This window comes from Gossypium arboreum, chromosome 3 (genome assembly GCF_025698485.1).
Source record: "Gossypium arboreum isolate Shixiya-1 chromosome 3, ASM2569848v2, whole genome shotgun sequence".
In the NCBI taxonomy this organism is placed as follows: domain Eukaryota; kingdom Viridiplantae; phylum Streptophyta; class Magnoliopsida; order Malvales; family Malvaceae; genus Gossypium; species Gossypium arboreum.
In genome coordinates, this window is record NC_069072.1 from 120,862,880 (window position 1) to 120,884,909 (window position 22,030).

At 30.8% G+C, this 22,030-nt stretch overlaps 3 protein-coding genes across 5 annotated transcripts; all 3 read right to left on the bottom strand.

Annotated features, from left to right (window-relative positions):
• Positions 1–10,197: 10,197 nt before the first annotated feature.
• LOC128290394 (threonine dehydratase biosynthetic, chloroplastic-like) lies at positions 10,198–15,310 on the bottom strand. 3 transcript variants are annotated; one of them, XM_053025841.1, is made up of 8 exons: positions 15,153–15,310; positions 14,840–15,065; positions 14,466–14,706; positions 14,114–14,383; positions 12,962–13,087; positions 12,505–12,676; positions 11,157–11,273; positions 10,198–10,613 (listed from the first exon to the last, which is right to left on the bottom strand). In XM_053025841.1, exons 3-7 carry the CDS (start codon positions 14,490–14,492, stop codon positions 11,266–11,268), a joined length of 603 nt encoding a protein of 200 aa, XP_052881801.1. In that variant the 5' UTR covers positions 14,493–14,706; positions 14,840–15,065; positions 15,153–15,310; the 3' UTR covers positions 10,198–10,613; positions 11,157–11,265. The 3 variants fall into 3 exon arrangements, with proteins under 3 accessions (XP_052881801.1, XP_052881802.1, XP_052881800.1); XM_053025842.1 differs by lacking the exons at positions 10,198–10,613; positions 11,157–11,273 and having other exon boundaries at positions 12,395–12,663; XM_053025840.1 differs by lacking the exons at positions 10,198–10,613; positions 11,157–11,273 and having other exon boundaries at positions 12,395–12,676.
• Positions 14,581–15,168, bottom strand: LOC128290596 (uncharacterized). The gene is made up of 3 exons (XM_053026304.1): positions 15,153–15,168; positions 14,820–15,106; positions 14,581–14,706 (listed from the first exon to the last, which is right to left on the bottom strand). The coding sequence occupies exons 1-3, from the start codon at positions 15,166–15,168 to the stop codon at positions 14,581–14,583; spliced, it is 429 nt and encodes a 142-aa protein (XP_052882264.1).
• Positions 15,311–19,427: 4,117 nt separating the features above from the next.
• On the bottom strand, positions 19,428–20,584 carry LOC108472816 (uncharacterized). Its single transcript, XM_017774373.2, has 2 exons — positions 20,302–20,584; positions 19,428–20,181 (listed from the first exon to the last, which is right to left on the bottom strand). Exons 1-2 carry the CDS (start codon positions 20,457–20,459, stop codon positions 19,761–19,763), a joined length of 579 nt encoding a protein of 192 aa, XP_017629862.1. The 5' UTR covers positions 20,460–20,584; the 3' UTR covers positions 19,428–19,760.
• Positions 20,585–22,030: the final 1,446 nt, after the last annotated feature.

A 22,030-nucleotide genomic window follows, 5' to 3' on the forward strand; every position in this document is an offset into this window, starting at 1 on the left:
TCTCCATATTGAGCTCTTCGGCTTTGCAAGCTCGCTCGACAAGTGCCACAAATTCTCGGATTTCCAAAATGCCAACATACAACTTTATATCATCATTCAGCCCATCCTCGAAACATTTACACATCACGGCTTCTGAAGAAATGCATTCTCGCGCGTACCGGCAAAGCCTTACAAATTTTCGTTCATAGTCGGTAACCGACATGGAACCTTGTTTGAATTCAAGAAATTCCTTCCATTTTTGGTCAATGAATCTCTGACTGATATACTTCTTTCAAAACTCGGTTTGGAAGAACTCCCAAGTTACTTACTCTCTGGGCACCACAGAAGTCAACGTATTCCACCAATAGTAGGCAGAATCACGTAGCAAGGAGATAGTACACTTTAGGCACTCATCGGGTGTGCAAGATAGTTCATCTAGTACCCGGATAGTGTTGTCCAACCAAAATTCAGCTTGCTAGGCATCATCGCTATCCGTAGCCTTAAATTTAGTAGCCCGTGTTTTCGGATTCTTTCCACTGGGGGCTTATTTGACCTTATTTGGTTAGTTGCCGGAGGTATTGTAGGTCAGGGGGTTGTGTTTTTCGGGAATGGAGGTTGTGGAACAGCCGTATTAGTTCGAATGTATTGGTTGAACCAATCATTCATCACGCTATAAAAAGCTTGCCTAGCCTCATCATTCGGATTGCTAGCAATAGGTTGAGAGTCCGCCGGCACTGTCCCTTGCGCGGGAGCAGGCACTACACTCTCAAGATCATCAGCTACCGCTCGGTCGGGATCGGGATCCATTACTATAAATAAACACATTTACAAATGTCAGAAATCACCACACTATCAAATAATCACAAAATGGCATGTATAGCTAGACCCACACGTATTACGGTAGTCCTGGAATCGACTAAACCGTAGCTCTGATACCAATGAAATTGTAACACCCCGTACCCGAGACCGTTGCCGGATTCGAACATGAGGTGCTAACCGACTTAATTCATTTACTTTCACATTCCATTTTAAAAATTTCCAGGCAGTTGGCTAACCGCATCACTGTCACATTAAAAATCATATCTTGAGTTCTAAAACTCAAAAATCAGTTTCGTAATTTTTCCCTGAAACGAGACTCATATGTCCATCTACAGATTGTTTTCTAGAATTTTTGGTTGGGCCAATTAGTACAGTTTATTAGTTAAAGTCTCCCTTGTTACAGGGTGCGACTACACTGACCTTCATGCATTACGACTTGGATATCTCCCTGTACAGGGCTTCAACACTGATACCGTTTGTTTCTAATGAAACTAGACTCAAAAAGGAATCTATACTTATAAGGCATGACTTCTAAATATCTCTGGTTAATGTATAATGAATTTCCAAAGTCAGATCAGGGGATCCAGAAACCGTTCTGGCCCTGTCTCACGAAAACTTTAACATCTCATAATATACTGTTCATATGAATGTTTCGTTACTTTCCTATGAAAATAGATTCATCAAGGTTAGATTACATAATTTATTCACTATTTAACTCCATTCCTACTATTTTTAGTGATTTTTCACATCCACGTCACTGCTGCTGCCAGCATCTATTTTTAAGGTAAACTTTACCTATTTCATGATCCTCCATGGATCAACTAGAGTTTGTCATACATATACCAAAAGTGATCATGAATAACCATTCCCATGGCTAACCGTTAACAACATTTCCATACCTCTCGACGGACAACATACAAAACGATTATAATGCTATGATCAAAGTATATTTAAGCCATTTTCGCATGGCTATCCAAATTTACACAAAACCGAAGGGTTCATGACCAGCAACAAAAGGGTTGTCCTATACATGCCATTTCAAAGTTCAACCAAAAGTATACCAAAAGGAGCTTTGATAGTGTGGGCGACTTCGACTTCAAAATCCCGAGTCCGATAGCTGAAGAACCAAAATCTATAAAACAGAGAATCAAGAAACGGAGTAAGCATTAAATGCTTAGTAAGTTTTGAGCAAAGAATTTAAGCACATCGGAAGTATAGCATTCATATAACTAAACGGATAATTCCATATATACATATTCTCAAATCATTCCTACTTCACATTCCAGCCCCTATATTCATACATAATGGATCATCTTAGGCAAGTATCGGAAGCTCATTACTCGACTGAGCGAATATTATTCGAAGGGAATCAACTATTCCATTGCACATACGAAACATACCTCATTGTTGGGATTTTACAAGCGTATTAACTGAAATTTTTACAGCAAGATCGCTCATTTCCGAATCATGTACCTTCGAAATTTAACCGGATATAGCTACTCATTCAAATGCCTTCGGGACATAGCTCGGTTATAGTAACTCGCACAAATGCCTTTGGGCTTAGCCCGAAATTAGTAACTCGCACAAATGCCTTCGGATCTTAGTCCGGATATAGTCACTTAGCATAAAGCCTTCGGGACTTAGCCCGGACATCATTCGAATAACCATGTACATTTATCAATAGATCATGACACATCCGTATTTCATTTTCATTACCAAAGCTCAAACACAAGACACTTATCACACTTGAAATTTCGGCTCAATAGCCACATACAAAGAGCATGATTTTGATTTGCTTAAAACATTATCTAATCAAATCATAATCTAAGTTCCATCACTCGAAAACTTACCTCGGATGTGGTCGAACGATTTCGGCGGCAATTCGATAACTTTTTCCTTCCCCTTATCCAACTGTGGTCCTCTAAGCTCTTGAGCTAATTCAAACAAATTTAACTTATTAAAGTCTCATTATGCTAGCTTATGGCCGAATATGACAAGGAGTTTAATAGGTCATATGGCCACCCTTTAGCTCAAATACACAATGGTCATGCGCATTTTTAATCACATTAAGAAATTTAACACAATTCATTTGAACATCAAAAGAAAACCTCAAGGTACTTAGTCCATATATACATTAGACATTAGAGTTACATATATACGAAATCACGAATCAATTCAACATATTAGCTAATATTCCCTTAGCGAATTTTCTAAGTCAAGATAAAGCCATCAATATGCTTACCTATGGCCGAACATACACATCAACTTATGTGCTCATTCATGTGGCCGAACATACATGTCTATGTTGAGGCCGATTGCAACACTCAATACACTCTACAAGTATGGTCACTTGTATTGACTAAACACCATTTTGTTTCAAGTTCAAAACTTGGCCCATACACATATAAACACTAGTAAAGCATCCTCTCCCTTTCCATCGATTCAACACATGCATTACTCATTAATATACAAAATTATATTCGGCCTTGGCACACAACTTGCTAGCCGATTCTTCTCCATCTAGCAACTAATGCACATATGTGCTCATTTGTTAGACTCTACTTCATCTAACAACAACCATATTTTCCTTCTACTTCCTACCATGGCGAATGCATCACAACACCATACCATTTCAATTTTTGGTCATGGTTAAACAAATAACAATGTCTCACTCAAAATGCTAAAAAGAAGATTCAAGAATCATCAATCCACCATCACATGCATCATTACAAAGCTTCACTTTTAGCATGCAAATGATATCAACACAAATCCACCTTAGCCGAATATCATCTCCATGACATAGTAAAGATTTGAACCATGGGCTAGTTAGAACTCAAGCTAACTACTAAAATATACATGAATCTCATGGAGCAACCTCAAACATACCTTACCCTAGTTACATGCATGGCCGAACCTCTTCAACATTTTCCTCCTTTCTTTCCTTTTGAATTTCGGTCAAAGATGTTCAAGGATGAACATACATTTTTTTTTTCTTTGTTTTCTTTCTTCCATTCACGGCAAAAGGGGGGGCATGGATGAGACCATTTTTTTTGCATCACTCCTCCCTTTCATTATTTAATTACCATGCTCATTATTTTATTTTTCCTAACATACATCACTAACATAACATGTTTGTGACATGTTTCTACCCATAGCATGGCCGGCCACTATGCTTTAATTTGGCTAATTTGACATGCAAGGACAATCACTTTCCCACATATATTAATAGGCCACTTAAACACTTGCCTAGCATATTTCTAAATTGTCTCACATAAGTCCCTACTAATCAATTTCACATACACTGACTGAATTAAAGTATGGAACTATCACACAAGCATTTACGCACATCATAAACACAGAATATAATCTTTAATTATTTATAAGACTCGGTTTCGTGGTCTCGAAACCACTCTCCGACTAGGGTCAATTTAGGGCTGTCACATTTCTAGTATGAAATTGCTTTGAAATATTAATTAGGAGGTCTTAAATAGAAATTTTACCAATTTCTAAGTGATGGACAAAAATTGGACATAGATGGAATTTTTGAAAGTTTAATAAGGAAGGGCATTTTGGTCATTTGGTAATTAAAAGAAATAAAAAGGGAAAATAAAGCCAAAATTGACTCATCTTTCTCATGGAGGCTGAAATTAGCATGGGGGAAGCCATGGCTAGGGTTTTCAAGCTTTCCAAGCTCAATAGTAAGTCCGTTATAACCCCATTTTTCAAGTTCTTTACGTTTTTAGAATCCCGGTAATTTGATTAAGCTTATTCTAGCAATAATTTAAGCTAGGGTTCATATTTGGAAAAATACCCATAGGTGAAATGTGTTTATTTTGCTGTTTTATAATAGAATATGAAGTTTTAAATTATGTTAGACAACTTTTGCTACTCGGTTTTGAGTGAAAACGAGTAAAAGGGCTTAATCGGTAAAAATACCTAATAGTCATAAGTATATGTTAGAGTGAGAATTTGATGTTGCCATAGGAGGGAAAAGTGATCAGCATGTCATAAAACATAAGAATAAGGGATGAAGTTTAATTCCCAAGCCTAGGGGCAAAAGTGTAAATATGCAAAAGTTTAGGGGCAAAATTGTAATTTTTCCAAAGTTTGAGTTAAGGACTGTTTTGAATAGAAAATTAATTAAATAAGTAAAATATGATGTTTTAGATCCCGGAAAACAAGATTTGAACCTAGAATGAGAGAAAAATCAAAAATTGAGAAAGTTGGTAAAATGGTCGTTTTAGTATCGAGGTAAGTTCATATGTATAATAAGCATTAATTTATGCATATTTCAATGTAAAATTGATATATTCATTATGATTTCCGAGGTGTTGAAAGTATGTAAGTTAGTATGATAATAAGACAACAATAATGTTGTAATTTATATTTGAAAGTTAAATTTAGTGAATTAATTGAATTATATTAAATTACATGATTATGGTGCCAAGTTTATGAATTAATTTAAAAATATGTCTATGGTACATGAAGTGCATTGAATTATCATACATAAATGTGATTTCTATGATTATGGATATTATGAGAAATTGTAAGTTCATATGATTTTTAATAAGGCAATGTGTAATTTAATGTTATTGCCTTGATATTAAATGAGATGTAAGTTTATATGTAAGTAATACATCAATATTACTTGTATTATGATATTTTATAATAATATTGGAAATATTTTGCGGATAATTACTTGATTGGTGAAATTGTTGGAAAAGAGAGAGAAATCAAGGTTGAACCTTCGGAAAGATTGGATGATACAGATAGTATGTAGCTAGGTCACATGTATGGTGCTGAGTGCACATCATGTGTACAAGAGAGCTATAAGACATTATGATGTAGCTAGGTCAAATGGGTGATACTATGTGTACACCATGTAAACAAGAGAGCTACGGGATATATGTAGCTAGGTCGCATGTGTGGTTCCAGGTGAAGGACACCATGTAGACAAGAGAGCTACGAGATAAATTGGCTAGGTCACATGGTACTGAGTGTTCACCATGTGTACAAGAGAGCCGAACTATATGATGGGTGGAGCTATGTGCTGAAACCACCAAGTATCGAGGATTGATCCGAAGTGTTCAACGGGAGACACTCTATATATTGCTTTGTGAGTTTTGTGATGAATAAGTGCAGGAACTTGATTATGTGAATGATGTGTTCATTAAGTGACTAGGATGTGGTGAGGTTATAAACAAGTAAGTTATACATGAGGATGATTTTATGGTGACCTTGTGATCATGGGCCTATACCTGTGATATATGAAATGTGGTGAAAATGATTTGTGATATTTATGTTAAAATGAGGTTAATACAAAGAAAGTGTGAAAGAGTGAATTAGCAATAAAACTGTTTTGGACAGGAGCAGTGACGTGATTTTGAAAAATCACCAAAAATAATAGAAATTGAATAAGAGACTTAATAGATATCAAATTAAAGCTCAATGAGTATATTTTCATATAAAAGAAACAGAGCAAGAAAAGGAGTTTTATATTTTGAGATATTTATGTTTTTGTGAGACTGGTTCAGAATGATTACGTGATCCCCTGTTTTGACTTTGGAAAATCACAAAATTTTGGATAAAAATAATTAGAGGCTTAAACTTATATTTTTAAAATCCCTAATGAGTCTATTTGCAAGATAAATCAACAAGAACATTGTCCGAGTTACATCTGTACTGTGAGATAATTAATTTTTAGTGAAGAGAGGTCAGAAAGTGAAACAGGGGAAATTTTAATGAATAAACTGTACTAATTGGCTAAACCAAAAATTATGAAAATTTTATGGTAGAAATATATGTGAGTCTAGTTTTAAGGGAAATTTACGGATCTTAATTTGGAGCTCTGTAGCTCGAATTATAAATAAGTAAGTGACTATGACTAGTGTGGACAGTTTGATGTGAGCATTTATTAGTAAATTGTGAAATCGTACTTACAAGAATGCTAAATACATTAAGGATGTGGAATGGAGAGGAGGAGGAGGAAAATAAATATATGTGGAATACATGGAAACTATGGTATATGAAATATTGATATAATGAAATAAATGATATGTATCATGACATGTATATATATATATATATATATGACTAGTCTCAATGTAATGCTTGTTGGGTATGGAGTTGAATTGAAATGTTTCTGTAAACATGTTATTTTATGTGTCTGAATTGTGGTATTTTATAAAGATATGATCTAGTTTTAAATATGAATGCTTGATGATTAAACTGAAGATATTTTGTAAGATGATAATCTTGGTATAAATGTATAAGTGGTACTATAATAAACAAGGTAAAATGAGTATGAGAGACACATGTATGATGACATACAAATGCTATGTTTGTGGTTTAATTGAGAATATTTAATCATTAAATGAATACCACGTTATATGCTTTTGATTTTGTATAAGTGTGTAAGAGATTAAGGTTGACCAAAGCTTGGAAAATAGCCTAGGTATATTCCACACAGGCAGAGACACGACCATGTGTCTCAACTGTGTATGGAACACAACTTTGGGACACAGGCGTATGGAGCCTTAAAGCATGAAATTTCCAAGATTTTCGTAAGTTCTCGGTTTAGTCCCGAACCCTTTCTAAAGCATGTTTTGGGCTTCGTAGACTCAAATAAGGGACTATGTGTAAGTGAATGAATGTTTTGAAATATGAATGAAATTTTATGGCCTGTATTTTAGTTTAATGTTTGTATGTTTGTCCGGTAACGCCTCGTACCTTATCTCGGCCTCGGGTATGGGTAAGGGGTGTTACATGTATCGGTAAACTTCTGGTTTACTTTAACATGCATTTCAATTGTAGTAAATTGTATCAGATTGATAATTTTATTATCATTCCTTTTTACTTTGTATCTACATATAATTATTATTGTGACTTTACTACTGGAAATGATTGAATCAATGTGAAGTCTATAATGCCACTAAGTCAATAAATATAATTTCCAAATAATTGCACACAATATTTGCTTCAGGGAATATGCCAAAATCTTCAAATGCAGGGCATTTGGTCTAGTGGTATTACTCTCGCTTCAGATGCAAAAGGTCCCGAGTTCGACTAAAAAATACTCTTAAAACCCTTTTAACGAGAGTTTTGCATAATCATCTAACGACTAAGAATAATTGCCTAGGTCATGTACAAAAACAAGCCTATACTAAATATATCAATAAACGCCACAACTCAAACATAAAAGATGACATAAAGAAAACTAGCAATTTTTTTCATAATTATCATCTTAGACATGCATTAAATTTAATTGAAAATCCAACCATTGAAGCTCATAGAACTTTCCATTTACAATTGCTCATGTTATTTCTCTAAATAATTAACAAATAGACTAATATAAAACGTATGAACTACTATCTTTAACAATTTTTGAACTAAATCAAATCGAATAACCATAAAATTCATTGGTTTGTTAACATAAATTTGTATACTAGATATGTTTTAATCAAATATATCATTTAATTATAAAACCTATTATAGCGATATAAATAAATTAGTTAATATTTATTTTCATGAACAAATTAGATGCACAAAACAATATGTAATACATGTAATCAAAACTTAAAAGAAGATCATCTCAAAATATTTAAATCATATATCAATTTGATTTAATATTTAAAGACATATTTTTTTTGTTCTACGTTGAGTCTTGATGATAAAAAGTAAGCAAATTAAACTTTAGTAGTAGACTTTGATTCCAATCAAAATCTATTAATAGCAAACTTTGAAAGTGGATCTTATTTCCAAGTGTATAATAGGTACATAACCAATGATTTTCCATAAATAAATTGTCTCTCTTCTTAAAAATTTTTGGAAATTCTTGTTCTTTTCTTGCTTTCTTCATTTTTCCACTTCTGGTGGTGAGAAAATTTATTACGACCATCCCACATGACTATTATTATTGTCCAACTTACTACATCCACATCAAAGATCATGTCTTTCGAATTTATTAAATATTGTTACATTCTCTTTAGGGAATGATTAGATTTTGTGATTAAAAACTTTTGTTCAATCATAAGTACAAATTTTTCATAATATTGCTACTGCAGGAGCACATTTGAATAATGACAAGTTGAATATTGTCTCTCTTGTAAGGTTCTCATCAATAATATTTTTTCATGTAATTTTAATTGAGAACTTATTTTGAATACTGTAAAATTATACTCACAGTTTTAAAAACTTGCAACTTCAGGTGCATCCAACCATAACGAGTTTTAGATAAAATTATCATATTCTATTTCTCATATTTTTCTTTTAATTATTCCACAATTTAAGTAGATTTTTTATAGTAAAATATTTTTCTTTCAACCCCTTAACGGTGATGATGACAAAATAATATCACAAAAATAGTCATGATCAATTCAATTTATAACAAGAGTAATAAATATAAATCCATAACCCAATCCTCTTTTGATACATATGAAATATAATCTCTTCCTCATTTACAATCTCAATATGAGATCCATTATAAATATCTTTTAAAATCAATGAATTAACCATCACAAGATATTAATATATTAGCTTTTCGAAGCTTTTAAGTAATTTTGTATTACCAAATATTGGAATGATATTGATTTATATTTTCTTTTGCGTTCACTTCGGGGAATGCAATAGATTTACTAGGACGAACTTATAAATGTCCCAAAAATTCTTTATTTCATAATCACCATTGCAAATATACGTGGATTTCAAATCAAAATCTATCTATTCATGTTGTCATGATTAGTTTCCAATTATAATAAACATGATATAATAAATAAATCATAATAAAATATACCTGAGATTCTTTAACATTATTGTTATCACCCTGGCTATTATCACGAGCACTTTTACAAGTAGTAAAACAACTTTGTTTTCGTAATAACATTTATAATCTAATAGTAACAAAAAATCATTTAATAAATAAAATCAAATTTTTCGTGTATAATGCTTAAAAGTTATCTGATACACACTACAGGAAAACAGACTTTTAGCGGCATTTTTTTGGCCTTTAGCGGCACTTTTAAGCGCCACTAAAACTATTAGCGGTGTTTTCACAAGCGCCGCAAAAAACGCCTCTATAGCAGGGGCCGCAAAATTTAGCGGCGCATTTTTGCAAACGCCGCTAAAGGCCATGACCTTTAGCGGCGCTTTTTTTGCAAACGCCGCTAAAGGCCATGACCTTTAGCGACGCTTTTCTCAAAAATGCCACTAAAAACTATAACCTTTAGCGCGCTTTTCATAAACGCTAAAAACCATGACCTTTAAAAAAATTATATTATATTTAATTTTTGGAATTTGAACTTTAAACTATATACTTTTAAGAATAAATAAAAATATTAATTAAATTAAATTTTCCATTAAAATTTAAACTTCAAAACTAAATATAAAATTAATAAATTTAAATTTAATACATAAATATTGATTCAATATGTAATTTAATACAAAAAAATACACACAAAGTATTACAATTACAAAACAAAATTCATCCTGGTGAAAAGATAATGCCAAATCATCATCACCTCTCATTAATCAAAGGAAAAAGATCAAAAAAGAAGAAGAAATAATATACAACAGAAGGCTGGCTCAAGCTTAGATGAAGCCAAAGTATTGCAATGCCTGCATATATAACTTAGTGAAGTACTTTGATCTTGATCTTGGTTAAGACTTGTTCCAGCAATAAAGAAAATTGTTAAACGGAATCTCGGTCACTTGATTGAGCAAAACCATAAATTATTTTATGGCCAAACCATTAGATGCAACGAATGACCCAACTGATGACATGGCTGTGAAAGTGGATGCCATCTTACTCTCTTAATAAGCTGAAAAATATTCAAAACCATGGTTTTAGAATGAAGGTTATCTCAAATGTAAATTGATGAATAATTAATTTTTTTTCAAATATTTTAATTTCTACAACTAAAACACAGAAAAAAAAAACAAATGAAGGTAAAATTCACAGTTAAAACCAATAATTTTGAAGCATTTCAAGTTTTAACAAAGTTCAAATACATAAACGAAGAATTTAATAGAAGGACACACACCACATATATGCATGTATATATATATATATTGTTTAATATGCTCTAACTGACAGAATAAATAGACAAAATTTAATATTAAAAAGAAAAGAAAAGAAGCATGCCTCTTGACAGCATTTAAGGCACTATAATAAGTTGTTCATCCAAATGAATTATTTAAATTTCAGATCATAAATACATATTAAAAAGCATAGTAAACTTAAAGCAGAATTGAGTCATTGACAATCCTGTTTTATCGCCTACACCTTAAGTAGCTAACAACTGACAGGTAAAAAATCAAAAGAAAGATCCAAAAGAAAAAAAAATGAGATCCAAAAGGTTCACCTGGATATTTACTATAATCCATAACATGGGGTGTATCTGTGTATAATCGGCAGCCATCTCACAGAAGTGATTTGCAATATCAAAGGCAACAGGATTATAACTTGCATACTCATAATCCTATAAAAGTAGGCAGCCAATCAACATCAAGAGAATTACATAATCATTACTTTGAGAGAAAACAAGTCTCGGACAAAAAAAAATGATCACTTATCGAGTAGCAAATTCAAGATCATATGAAATTTCTATCATCCACTAATTATTTAGATCTCTTTCTGCTTGGTAACTTACATACAAGTACAACTTGCTCTCTTCCTTGCAAGTAGAATGAGTAAAAAGAAATCAAAGTAACTTATAAGTAGCATACTTCTTGGTATAGAATGGTTGAAATCGTAGTAGACATGGGGGCCATGGAAAAGGAAATGTACAAAGCTCTCCATATAGTTTCTGGAGGCAAATTTCAAGTCTGACAATCTGAATTATATATTGAACAAATCAAAGTAAAATTAATAAAGGGGTGTAAAGGAAAATTCCAAATTTGTGTAAAAAAATCAATGGAAGCTAATTTAAAACATTATATTCTGTTTTGTGGGCTGTAGCATATGCTCAAAAAAATTACAGCAATTCTTTACATATTTTTGTTTGCAAAAAGTATGCTACATGTGTTACAGTATAAGAGGTTTTAGGTAACAAAAATTATTTAATATAATAAAAGGTGAGATAAAATCAATTAATATATTATAGCATTAAAAGAGTTTTTGCGAAAAAAATAAACTCATCCACAATGGTGGAATATTTACGTACTACCAACTAAATTGAAAATGAAAATAAAAAAGAGAGACATAATATTTTAAGAAGGTTTGCAGAATTTAGAAACCTTGTGGTTGTAAAAACATAATGAAATATAATTGCCCAAAAAGAAGACAAAACAGCAGAGGCAGATACTAATTTAGAAATGCACTTATAACTAACTACATATTTCAACTCATAACTTGGTAATTAAAAAGAATCAGGTAAAATCAGTCTACCTTGAATATGAAGCACCCTTCCTTCCAAGTGATTATCGCTCAATCTTAAATTCTTCAAGAATGAAAGATTTCTCATATGGAGAAGAACACTATTCTTCAAAGAATTCCACTTAAAACAAGAGTTTCCAATTTGGTGAGTCTTGAAATCCATTGGAAACCTTATATATATTAAAATTACTTGTTAACTGTTTTACTTTCTCAACTATATGAAAATTTTACTAAAGCAAAAGCAGAGTTACATTACAGGGGATAAAAAGAATTGAAAACCACTGTCAAACGCCACAATACAAATAAAAACTAAAACCGGACCATATTTAAATTACCTCTTGAATGACTTGATCCTTCAATTCGATTGTATGATAGATCTAAATATCGAAGAGATGAAAGCTCACTCAGAGATAGCAGAATGCTATCATTCAAGTAATTGTATTTTAAGTCAAGCATCTCTAAATTACTCAATGTGGATGATAGCTTTGTAAAACCTGCAAGAGTGTTCTTTTAAATATAAACAATTGGTTAGTGGTTTTCTTCAATAAAACAAAATAAATAATAAGTAATTGTACGTAGTAGAATAATAATATATGAAATTAAGAGTAAATTAAAAGTAAGACCTTCATTTTCAACACAACCAGCTATACTGTTTTTACTTTCTTAATTATAAGAAAAATCATAAACTACAATAATTCAATACAAATTATAAAACGGATAGCCTTTATTAGTACTTGTCAAGTTAATCAATAGATTAAAGAACATCAAGAAAAAAGTGGAACTTCAACAAACCTGAGCTAATGTCAATCCTTTGTTTCCATGACACTTAACAAGCTGGTCGTATTGTTGCTTGATATTTCTTTGCGTTGCACTACTCGTTGATGTAAAAGGGTACAAACAAACCAGCTGGGGCTTGACCTGAGAACCTTTTCTTATAGTAGAAAGAAAATAAAAAGAACAGGAAAAAGAGAGCAAAAGAGAAGAGAAAGCAGATGAAAAACATTTGTAGGGATTATTAGTTTGAAGTTTATGAAACAAAACTAAACATAAAAAAAATGGAAAAGGAATGAATGAATGAAAGAAAAATTAGAGAGGAATAATATTTCAAGGTTCATTATGAAGCTCTATTCTGTATAACATAAAAGTGAATTTCCAACAGTATAACATAAGTTTCAATCAAGGATGTAACAGGTGTGCTGGATGCAGGCCTCTTGTAAGATCATAAATGAAAAGAAAAAAACAAGTTAGAGCTGAAAATAGATAAGAAAACCTTCGAGTTTCATCTAGTGTATTAAGAGATTCTCAATGTACCATGATCATGAGTTCAAAATATCAAGAATTTAAGTCCACTCTAGTTTTTGCTACAAATGCATATAATCATATTGGTAGTCTTATAGTTATCTGAGTTTGAACAAGACCAAGTTCTGAATATAATTAATTAATCAAAGACGCTATGTATCAAATTAAAATTAGGCAATGCAAAAAGTATAAAGTAGCATTAGAAAAGCTTGCTCACCTATTAATTTCTAAAGACTGGAAAATGAGACATGCTTCTAAGTCTTAAACTATTCTAATTCATCTATGTCTGTAAGGTGAAATTGTCATCAATACGTAACATTCAATTGAAAACTTTCCTAAGTCAGCTTCTATGAAGATCTTAAGTATCTGACCAGGGACGCCTATTATGATATGTCAACATAATTGCCAAGGTCAGATCAAGTTATCTAGCAATTAGCAACAAACTAAATTCCCAACTTTAACAAAAACCAATTGAAATTTCAAGTCTTGAAATATATATGATGATTCAAGGCTCGAAAGTAATAAAAAAGGAAGGAAATTGAATATATGAAGTGGCAAGTGCTTGTCATCTATAAAGAATGAAAGAACTCCAAGCTCCCACGCAACAATATGCAATAGTAATGTTTACAATAAGAAACCACATACCTCTGGGGAAACCCTCTTTACATAAGCAGCAATGCCAGCTATGAGCCCACCACCACCAACGGGAACAAAGATTGCATGCAATGGGCCTTGCATTTGGCGCACAATCTCCATTCCAATAGTACCTTGTCCCATAATAACGTCTGGATGATCAAAAGGGGGTATAAAGGTACGACTTTCCTCTTTAGCCTGCTTTTTAGCATATGCTTGTGCCTCATCATAAGAATCTCCAACGAGAACAACAGTTGCACCCAACCTCTCAACAGATTGCCACTGCAAAAAGAGAAACCCACCATTCAAATTAAAATATCCTACAGACGGCACAATTGATATGAGAAACTTCACAAAGAAATACCTTAATTTCAGGAGTTGTAACAGGCATAGCGATAACAGCATTGCAACCAAGCTTCCTGGCAGCCAATGCAACCCCTTGGGCATGATTTCCTGCTGATGAGCAAATAACCTCTTTTTCAGGAGTTTAAACAAAGCTTGTCCACCGAGAAGTACAAGAATCCTCCGCCGGCGTGCGTCACAAACGACCCAAAACTCTTCCCCACTATGCAATGCCATGCCGGTCCGTACAACGCATCAAATTCCTGCATCCCCCAAAAAACATTTTTTTAGGAAAAAAAAAACTCAAAACCCCAACATCCAAAATGTGACTGAAGAAGCAAGATTTTAGGTTTAGCTTCTTAAGGCACATTGCGACCTGCGTAGGTTTGGTAATACCTGGGTTGTTAGCGTCGACTAAAGCTCTGGCTCTCCGGATAGCTCGCTCTTGCATTGCGAGAGGCATATCGGCGGATCTCAGGCGGACGTTCAAATCGATGGCCATTGCTGCTAGTTTCAATTGGTTTGGAATGCCATCACCTCCTATCACCACCTCTTCCACCACCTCCTCTTCCTCTCCCTCTTCCACCATCACCTCTGCCCCTAAACCCACCACCACCACGGCCTGAAAAATGATTAAACCATTAGGAATGCCATAACGGGAGTCTGTAACTAAAAATGATAGGAAACGTAAGAGACGTTGGTTACTTACCTCTTGGAGGTCTCATCGCTGAGAGAGTTTGAAGTAATGAAAGTGAAGAATCAGAAACTAAGTGAAAACAGAGAGTGTGAGGCGATAAAAATGTGTTAAGCAAATGCTAGGGTTTTGGCGAAAAATGTAAATGGATATTACTGGCGTATATTATGTAAATGGATTAAAATTTGCATAAAATGTAAATGGATTAAAAATTGCATCTATATTATATGCACAAACTGTAAAAATATAATTTTTATAATGTTTTGTATATTATGTAATTCGTATGTATTATAAAATTTATAATACATAAAAATTAAATTTATAATAATATTATATATTACTACAATGTCAACATTAAAAATGCTAATACAATTACATATAAAATTTTAATAAATATAAATTAAAATTTTAATACAATTACATATATAGGATATTAAATATTAAATTAAAAATAATATAAATATATATATTAAATTGGGTTTAGGTTAAGCCTTTTATTAATATGGGCATACTTAGATAAAATTTTAGGCTCATATATTGAATGAAGTGAGACTTGAATAAAAATAAAATATATTAATATCATGCTTAAAGCACAATCATGTTTAAGTTAAACAATTATGTTTTTTATTAATATATATTCAATGACTTTAAAAATTAGGGGTTTTAGTGTCGGGCATGAGAAAAGAAAACATTTCAAAAGGAAAACGACCCGTTTAAGTTAAATTTCCAATTAAATTTATAAATACTTAACGTAAATTTACTTAAACCTAATGATATTGTTTTAATTTTTTTATAAATATATACATGTTATTTTCATTTGATATTTATTAATTTTTAAATATAAACAAGTTAAATATTTTTAATTATTATTATTTTCTATTAGTCATTGAATTATATGTAAGTTGTGGATTTAGTCATTTTACTTTAATTTTGTTATTTTTTAGTCATTGTAATTTTGAAAATTTGAAATTGTAGTATTAATTAAATGGTAGCTATTAAATTCATTAAGTTTTGCTATTTCTAAAATCTAATGTAACAAACATATTACTCACAAAAAGGCGATTCTGGATTTAATGGTTGTCATTTGTGTCAAAATTAAAATTTCAAAAGTCGAGAAGTATAGGGACCAAGAATGATCTAATTGGATAACATGAACTCAACCTACAACTTTACGCACAATATTAAGACTAATAGCAGAATTTAACCAAACATATATAATTGCTATCATTTGAGTGATCATGACTAAAATTTTAAATTTTGAAAAGTACAAAAGATAAATTTGATCGATTTGAAAAATACAGGACTAAAACTAATCAAATTAAAATATAAGGACTAAATTTTAAGTTTAAATTTCACTTAAATAAATTAAGTGTAGAGGAATTAATTTGAATTGAATTATTTTAATATATCAAAATATTTTTAGATTAAATCTTAAACCATTTAATATATATATAAAGTTTATCTATTATCTCTTAAATAATTTAAACTATAATCATAAGTTTAATATATTCAAATTAAGATTATAGATCTCTTTTACAATTATATAAGAAATTATTTAATATATAAATTAAAAATACTAATTAATCTAAACCCTAAATCTCTTAACCCCTATCTCATAAACACTAAAGTCTAAACCCTTAACCCCAAACCCTTACACCTTAAACTCTAACCCTAACCCCTAAACCCTAATCCCTAAACCCATAATTCATCATAAACCTTCAAATACTAGTTAACTCCTAAACCTTAAACCCTAAACCATATATCTTAAACCATAGTTAACTCATAAACCTTAAACTCTAAATCATATATCTTAAATCATAAACCATAAACTATAATGATAATTAATTCAATATTTTAAATTCAATACTATCTCTTTTACGATTATATAAGAAAATATTTAATATATTGTATAACCATAAATTTTAATAATTATTATTTTAGGGGTTATAGATTATTGTTTATGGTTTTTTTGAGGTTTAGCGGTTATGTGACTTTTAGCGGCGTTTTTCCAAAAGCGCCGCTAATGCTCTGGTCTTTAGCGGCGTCTTTACAAAAGCGCCGCTAATGCTCTGGTCATTAGCGGCGTCTTTCCAAAAGCGCCGCTAGTGCTCTGGTCTTTAGCGGCGTCTTTCCAAAAGCGCCGCTAATGCTCTGTCTTTAGCGGCGTTTTTCACAAAAACGCCGCTATTGCTCTGTGTTTTACAATTTTTGCGGCGTTTTTTGATAAAATGCCACTAAAACGCCGCTAAAGCCCTATTTTCCTGTAGTGACACAATGTACTAAATTTCAATACCACATATGTGCTATAAAATCTTATGATGCTCTAATCAAATATTTATAAATTTAATTTAAAAGATATAATATAATAATGTCAAGCATTTTTAATAACAATAATTTAATCATAAAAATTTTAATCATCCAAGTATCATATATACTATAATTTAATAAAAGAATCTTAGTTTAAAAGAAACCTTAAAGTAATAATATTGTTTTCATAAAATAATTTTACCAAAATCAATCAACAAAGAAGAAAAACATACCACATAAGGATTATATAAAATTCTATGCATAAAAAGGCATAAAAAATTTAGAGATTTTATGTGTACCTGACTGGTTAAAGGTTCTAATGGTTACCCATAGTGCGCAAACCTCAATTGAAATAGTAATAGCTATGGGAGACAATCAAAAATAGTAAAATTTAAGATATTTTTGTGACTTATGGAGAAAAACAATTAAAAGATAATCGTGCTAATAATATGTTATAAAATAAATAGATAAAGAGTAAAGAACAAAGAGAATGAGAGAGCAAAAAGAGAGCGTATTTTATTGATCAATTGAAATATTTACAAAGCTTCTCCAAACTCTCTATTTATAGGCATCAAAAATATAAATGAAGTAAAGATCTACTTCTAATGATTATTCTTATCATGATCTTGATGGACATTCACTTAATAATATATTCGTAACACATTCTAAGTTGTTTTGTTTAAACATTTCATATAAAAATAGTAAAAGGATAAAATATTATTATATTAGTATTCAATACTTTATTAAAAATTAGTTTTAAAGTAATTTTTATCAAGTTGACTGATATCTTGACTCAATTAATAAGTATAAATAATTAAGATAAATGAAATTTTAATTTAATGTAAGATTAAAATTCTCAAAATTTTGAAATTGTATATTCCGATTAAATAAACAGGTAATTATATTTATATTGTAATTTAAAAGTAACATAATTGATATATTATATTCTTTCGCTAACTTCATTATTTCTTAATTAATCAGCGTAAAAATCTTAGAAGTAGACTTGAAATTATCCTCACATGTTTAACTTTTTCATTTGTGAAAAATGCTGAAGAAAATAATAATAAAATTGTGGGATTCTTATTGCGTTGTATCAAATATTATCATATCTAAACACGATCTGACACAGAATTTCGTAGGGACAATGTAAGTCAAGTCAACACCCCATCCTAAACTAAACTCTATAGGAGAAAAGAAAATTACGGAATTATCATTTTATAATTAAGATAAGTGGGATTTTAACTTTATTTGAATTAATAAAATATTAAATATATTACTCAATTAAAATTTTATTTTAATGTTTTTCATACATTTTCTTTTTAATATCATACATATTTCAATTAAAGTTTTATTTTAATATAGTATATATTCCATTTGTTATTAATAATTAGTTTCAACACATACGCTTCATTAATTGTATATTGTTTTTAAATACACTTCTAGTTTTAAATACATTATTTTCAGTTTTATATGTATAGGGTGTGATAAAATTTATAGTTGTTTTTAAAGTTTTATTTAAATTATAAATTTTATTTAATTTATAAAAAAACATGTACCTGTGAATCTTTATTAGTTGCTTTTATGTTTTGAATGAATTAAAATAAAATAAAATTGATAGTTGAAGTATAACTTAAAAAGATAGTAGAACTATTATTAAAAGAAATTTTTTAATCAAAATGGAAATTGAGTTATAATTTAAGTGCCCATAATGGAAAACCATTATCGTCTAGAAGTAAAAGCAAAATGCGTGAAGAATGGTCTACGTTTAGGCCAATTACTACTAGATGTGTTTCCGCAAAAGACTTTACCTAAGTCAACTAAAATCTCGATCAATTCTTTTATTTTTCTTAATAATATATTTTAAGTGTAATATATGTAAATTCTAACATATTAATAATTGGTACTATAAAGATTTATTCACACGATAATATTTTCCATCAAATTTTATTTTAATTATTTTTCCTATGAATATCAGATACAAAATTATAAGTTAATCGACCATTTTGAAGCAGTAAACTTGTAGTTTCTTCCAAATACTATGGAAATTCAGATATTTAAATGTTGGAAGCCTAGAAAATTGATAAATCATATTGAAGAACAAGGCAAAATTCTTTATTTTTAACTATCTAATATCTATTATATCAAAAATCCATAATGGTATCCATCATTCCAAGACTTTCTTCCAACCTAAACTGAGATTTTATCTGTTTGGAAGAAAAGAAAACAACCCTTGTTTGACACAGCCATAGTTGACTTCTCCAGCTGACCAATTGGGTTTCACTCATTTAACCCAACTTCATAATTGTGTTAATGTTTTTAACTTGAAACCTCATCCAAAAGCTTATATCTTCTTACCTTGTTTCTGAAAAAATGTCTTGTAATGACCCCATTCTTCGATATCTCTTCTAACTTTGTTCTTCTAAGCTTTTCTTCTAAATAAGCATTCTTTATGATCCTTTTTCGCTTCATTTTCTCTTCTAACTTGGGTTTCTTGATGGGAATTTTCATCAATTGTTGTTGCTTTAAACTGTTGGTATTTCTTCGGTTGCCTTTAAAGCCAGCTCCATGGTGATTATCACCCTTTATCTTGTTATTATTATCATCTTCGTTTTTGCCTTTAGATGAAGCTGAAGAATTCAATGAATTCTGAGACTTTTCCTTTGAATGCTCCTCTTGATTCAAACACCAATTACAAACTTCATAAACCCCAGCTTTTGGATACCGATTGCTGCAATATCTGCCATGGGAATTTTTAAAAAGAATAAAGAAAATCTGATTCTTTATCAATGAAAATAAAAACCCAGAAAGATTAAAAAAAAAAAGGAAAATATGAGCAGAGGATATATAAAATAAGTACCTGTGTTGAGATCTGAAATGACAAATTTTGCATTGAAAAAGCTCTCGAGTAATACCAGAATCCCCACACATACAACACTCGAGGAGGCTTGATTGCTGCGACGACGATATTTTCATGTTTCTCTGATTCATATGTGTTGTTTTATTACAATAATTCATTGATGAATGTTGGATTTCATTTCCATGTCGCGTGTGTACAAAGTAATATATATAATTCGACTTTCAAGTGTTCTTTTTAAGTTTTGTCCGAAAAAGAATGCATGATTGAGGTTTGAGGATTGGCTTTCGGTGTGAATTACACATAAATATATATATATATATGTGATGGCGATGGCGATATTTTTCTATCAAGTCTTTAGAAAATTTGGGTTGGCCCAAAGAAAATGCCAAGAAAGTTATTATCAAAGAACGGGTAGATGAAACAAACAAAAAATAAAATAAAATAAAATAATAATAATAAGTTAGGGAAATAAATAAAATACGGATCATAGTTTTATATAGAGAGAGAGTAAAAAGGCCGCTTAACTTTCTAACAAAGTAAGTGATTGGTTAACTTTATGCCAAATCCCCAATAGAATCTTAAAGATGAGATGGAATTTTAAGAATTGGTTTGGTTTAGTAAAAAAGGAAAAATAAAAGAGTGAAAAAAGAAGAAAGCAAATAAAATTTGAGTTTTTTTAGCAATATAGAATAATGAGAGAGAAAAAATTAAAAATATATGATCATTTTTCAAAAAAAAATTGAAATGTGAAAGTTAAAAGTGTGCATTTACTAATTTTGCATTGTTTAAAATTTTCATTTTTTTTTCCTTCTCATTTTTCAGTTTTTCCAACAGGGGTGAAGCTTAAAATTTCCAAGAGGAAAACGATGTAACACAAAAAACTAGAGTACAATTTTAAAAGTTTAATTGAACTGCACTCTTCGTTCTTTGATCAAACTGAAATCAGCAATTATTTTGTTTACATAAAAAATTACTGCAATTCCTTTTTCAAGGTAGACAACTAAAGAGTTTCTCAAAAAATCATATTTCATCTTGTTACAGAGTAGAATCTTCACAATCTTCATAGTAGAAAAATCATGTATTGTTGATGCAGTTGAAACTGGAAAAGTCAATAGAAGACGAACTAATCAATCAACTAGTGGGTGCATAACTAACTTTCCGTTCTCAACTAAACTTCTACAAAGTTCAAAAAGTGTTGATATTTTTCTTAATTTAGGATCTTTGACATACATCAAGTTCATAATGTCTCAACGCATATTGAATATGTTCTTTCTCTTTTTGAGAAAAATCCTTTGCATTGAACTTGTTTACAAGAATACATATTTATCAAATAACTTGAAAAACTCTTTCAGATCTAAAGTTGTAGTAAGAGTGAGGAGTTGAACAACATGCTTGTTAAATTTGCTATTTAGTTCTAGCAATTGAGTATCTATTGTAACAAAATATATATCAACTCGATAATGATGCTCCATTGTAACATATTCCTTCTTACACAACTATGACCTATTGTGTATTGAGCATTCATATTTGAAACATCCAAATCCCAAGTTTTACAAAAAGATACCTCATTGTTCAACAATTCATCTCATTCGTTGTCTCTCAACTTTTGAATCAAATCTTTTATTGTCATGTCGTTTAACATATCTTCAGATCGACAATGCAAAGCTCGACAGAGATTGTAATTGCCCGACAGCCGAAAAATGTAGTTTTGAAACACCATTTTCGTAAG

Coding starts and splice junctions, on each gene's coding strand:
- LOC128290394 (XM_053025840.1), bottom strand. CDS start 14,492: ATGCCTGTTACAACTCCTGAAATTAAG. Junction 14,384..14,465: donor TTACAACTCCTGAAATTAAG/GTATTTCTTTGT, acceptor CTCTTTTTGCAG/TGGCAATCTGTTGAGAGGTT. Junction 12,677..12,961: donor AAGGATTGACATTAGCTCAG/GTTTGTTGAAGT, acceptor TATATTTAAAAG/AACACTCTTGCAGGTTTTAC.
- LOC128290596 (XM_053026304.1), bottom strand. Junction 14,707..14,819: donor GTATTACCAAACCTACGCAG/GTCGCAATGTGC, acceptor TGGGGGATGCAG/GAATTTGATGCGTTGTACGG.
- LOC108472816 (XM_017774373.2), bottom strand. CDS start 20,459: ATGAATTATTGTAATAAAACAACACATATGAATCAGAGAAACATGAAA. Junction 20,182..20,301: donor CATTTCAGATCTCAACACAG/GTACTTATTTTA, acceptor TTCCCATGGCAG/ATATTGCAGCAATCGGTATC.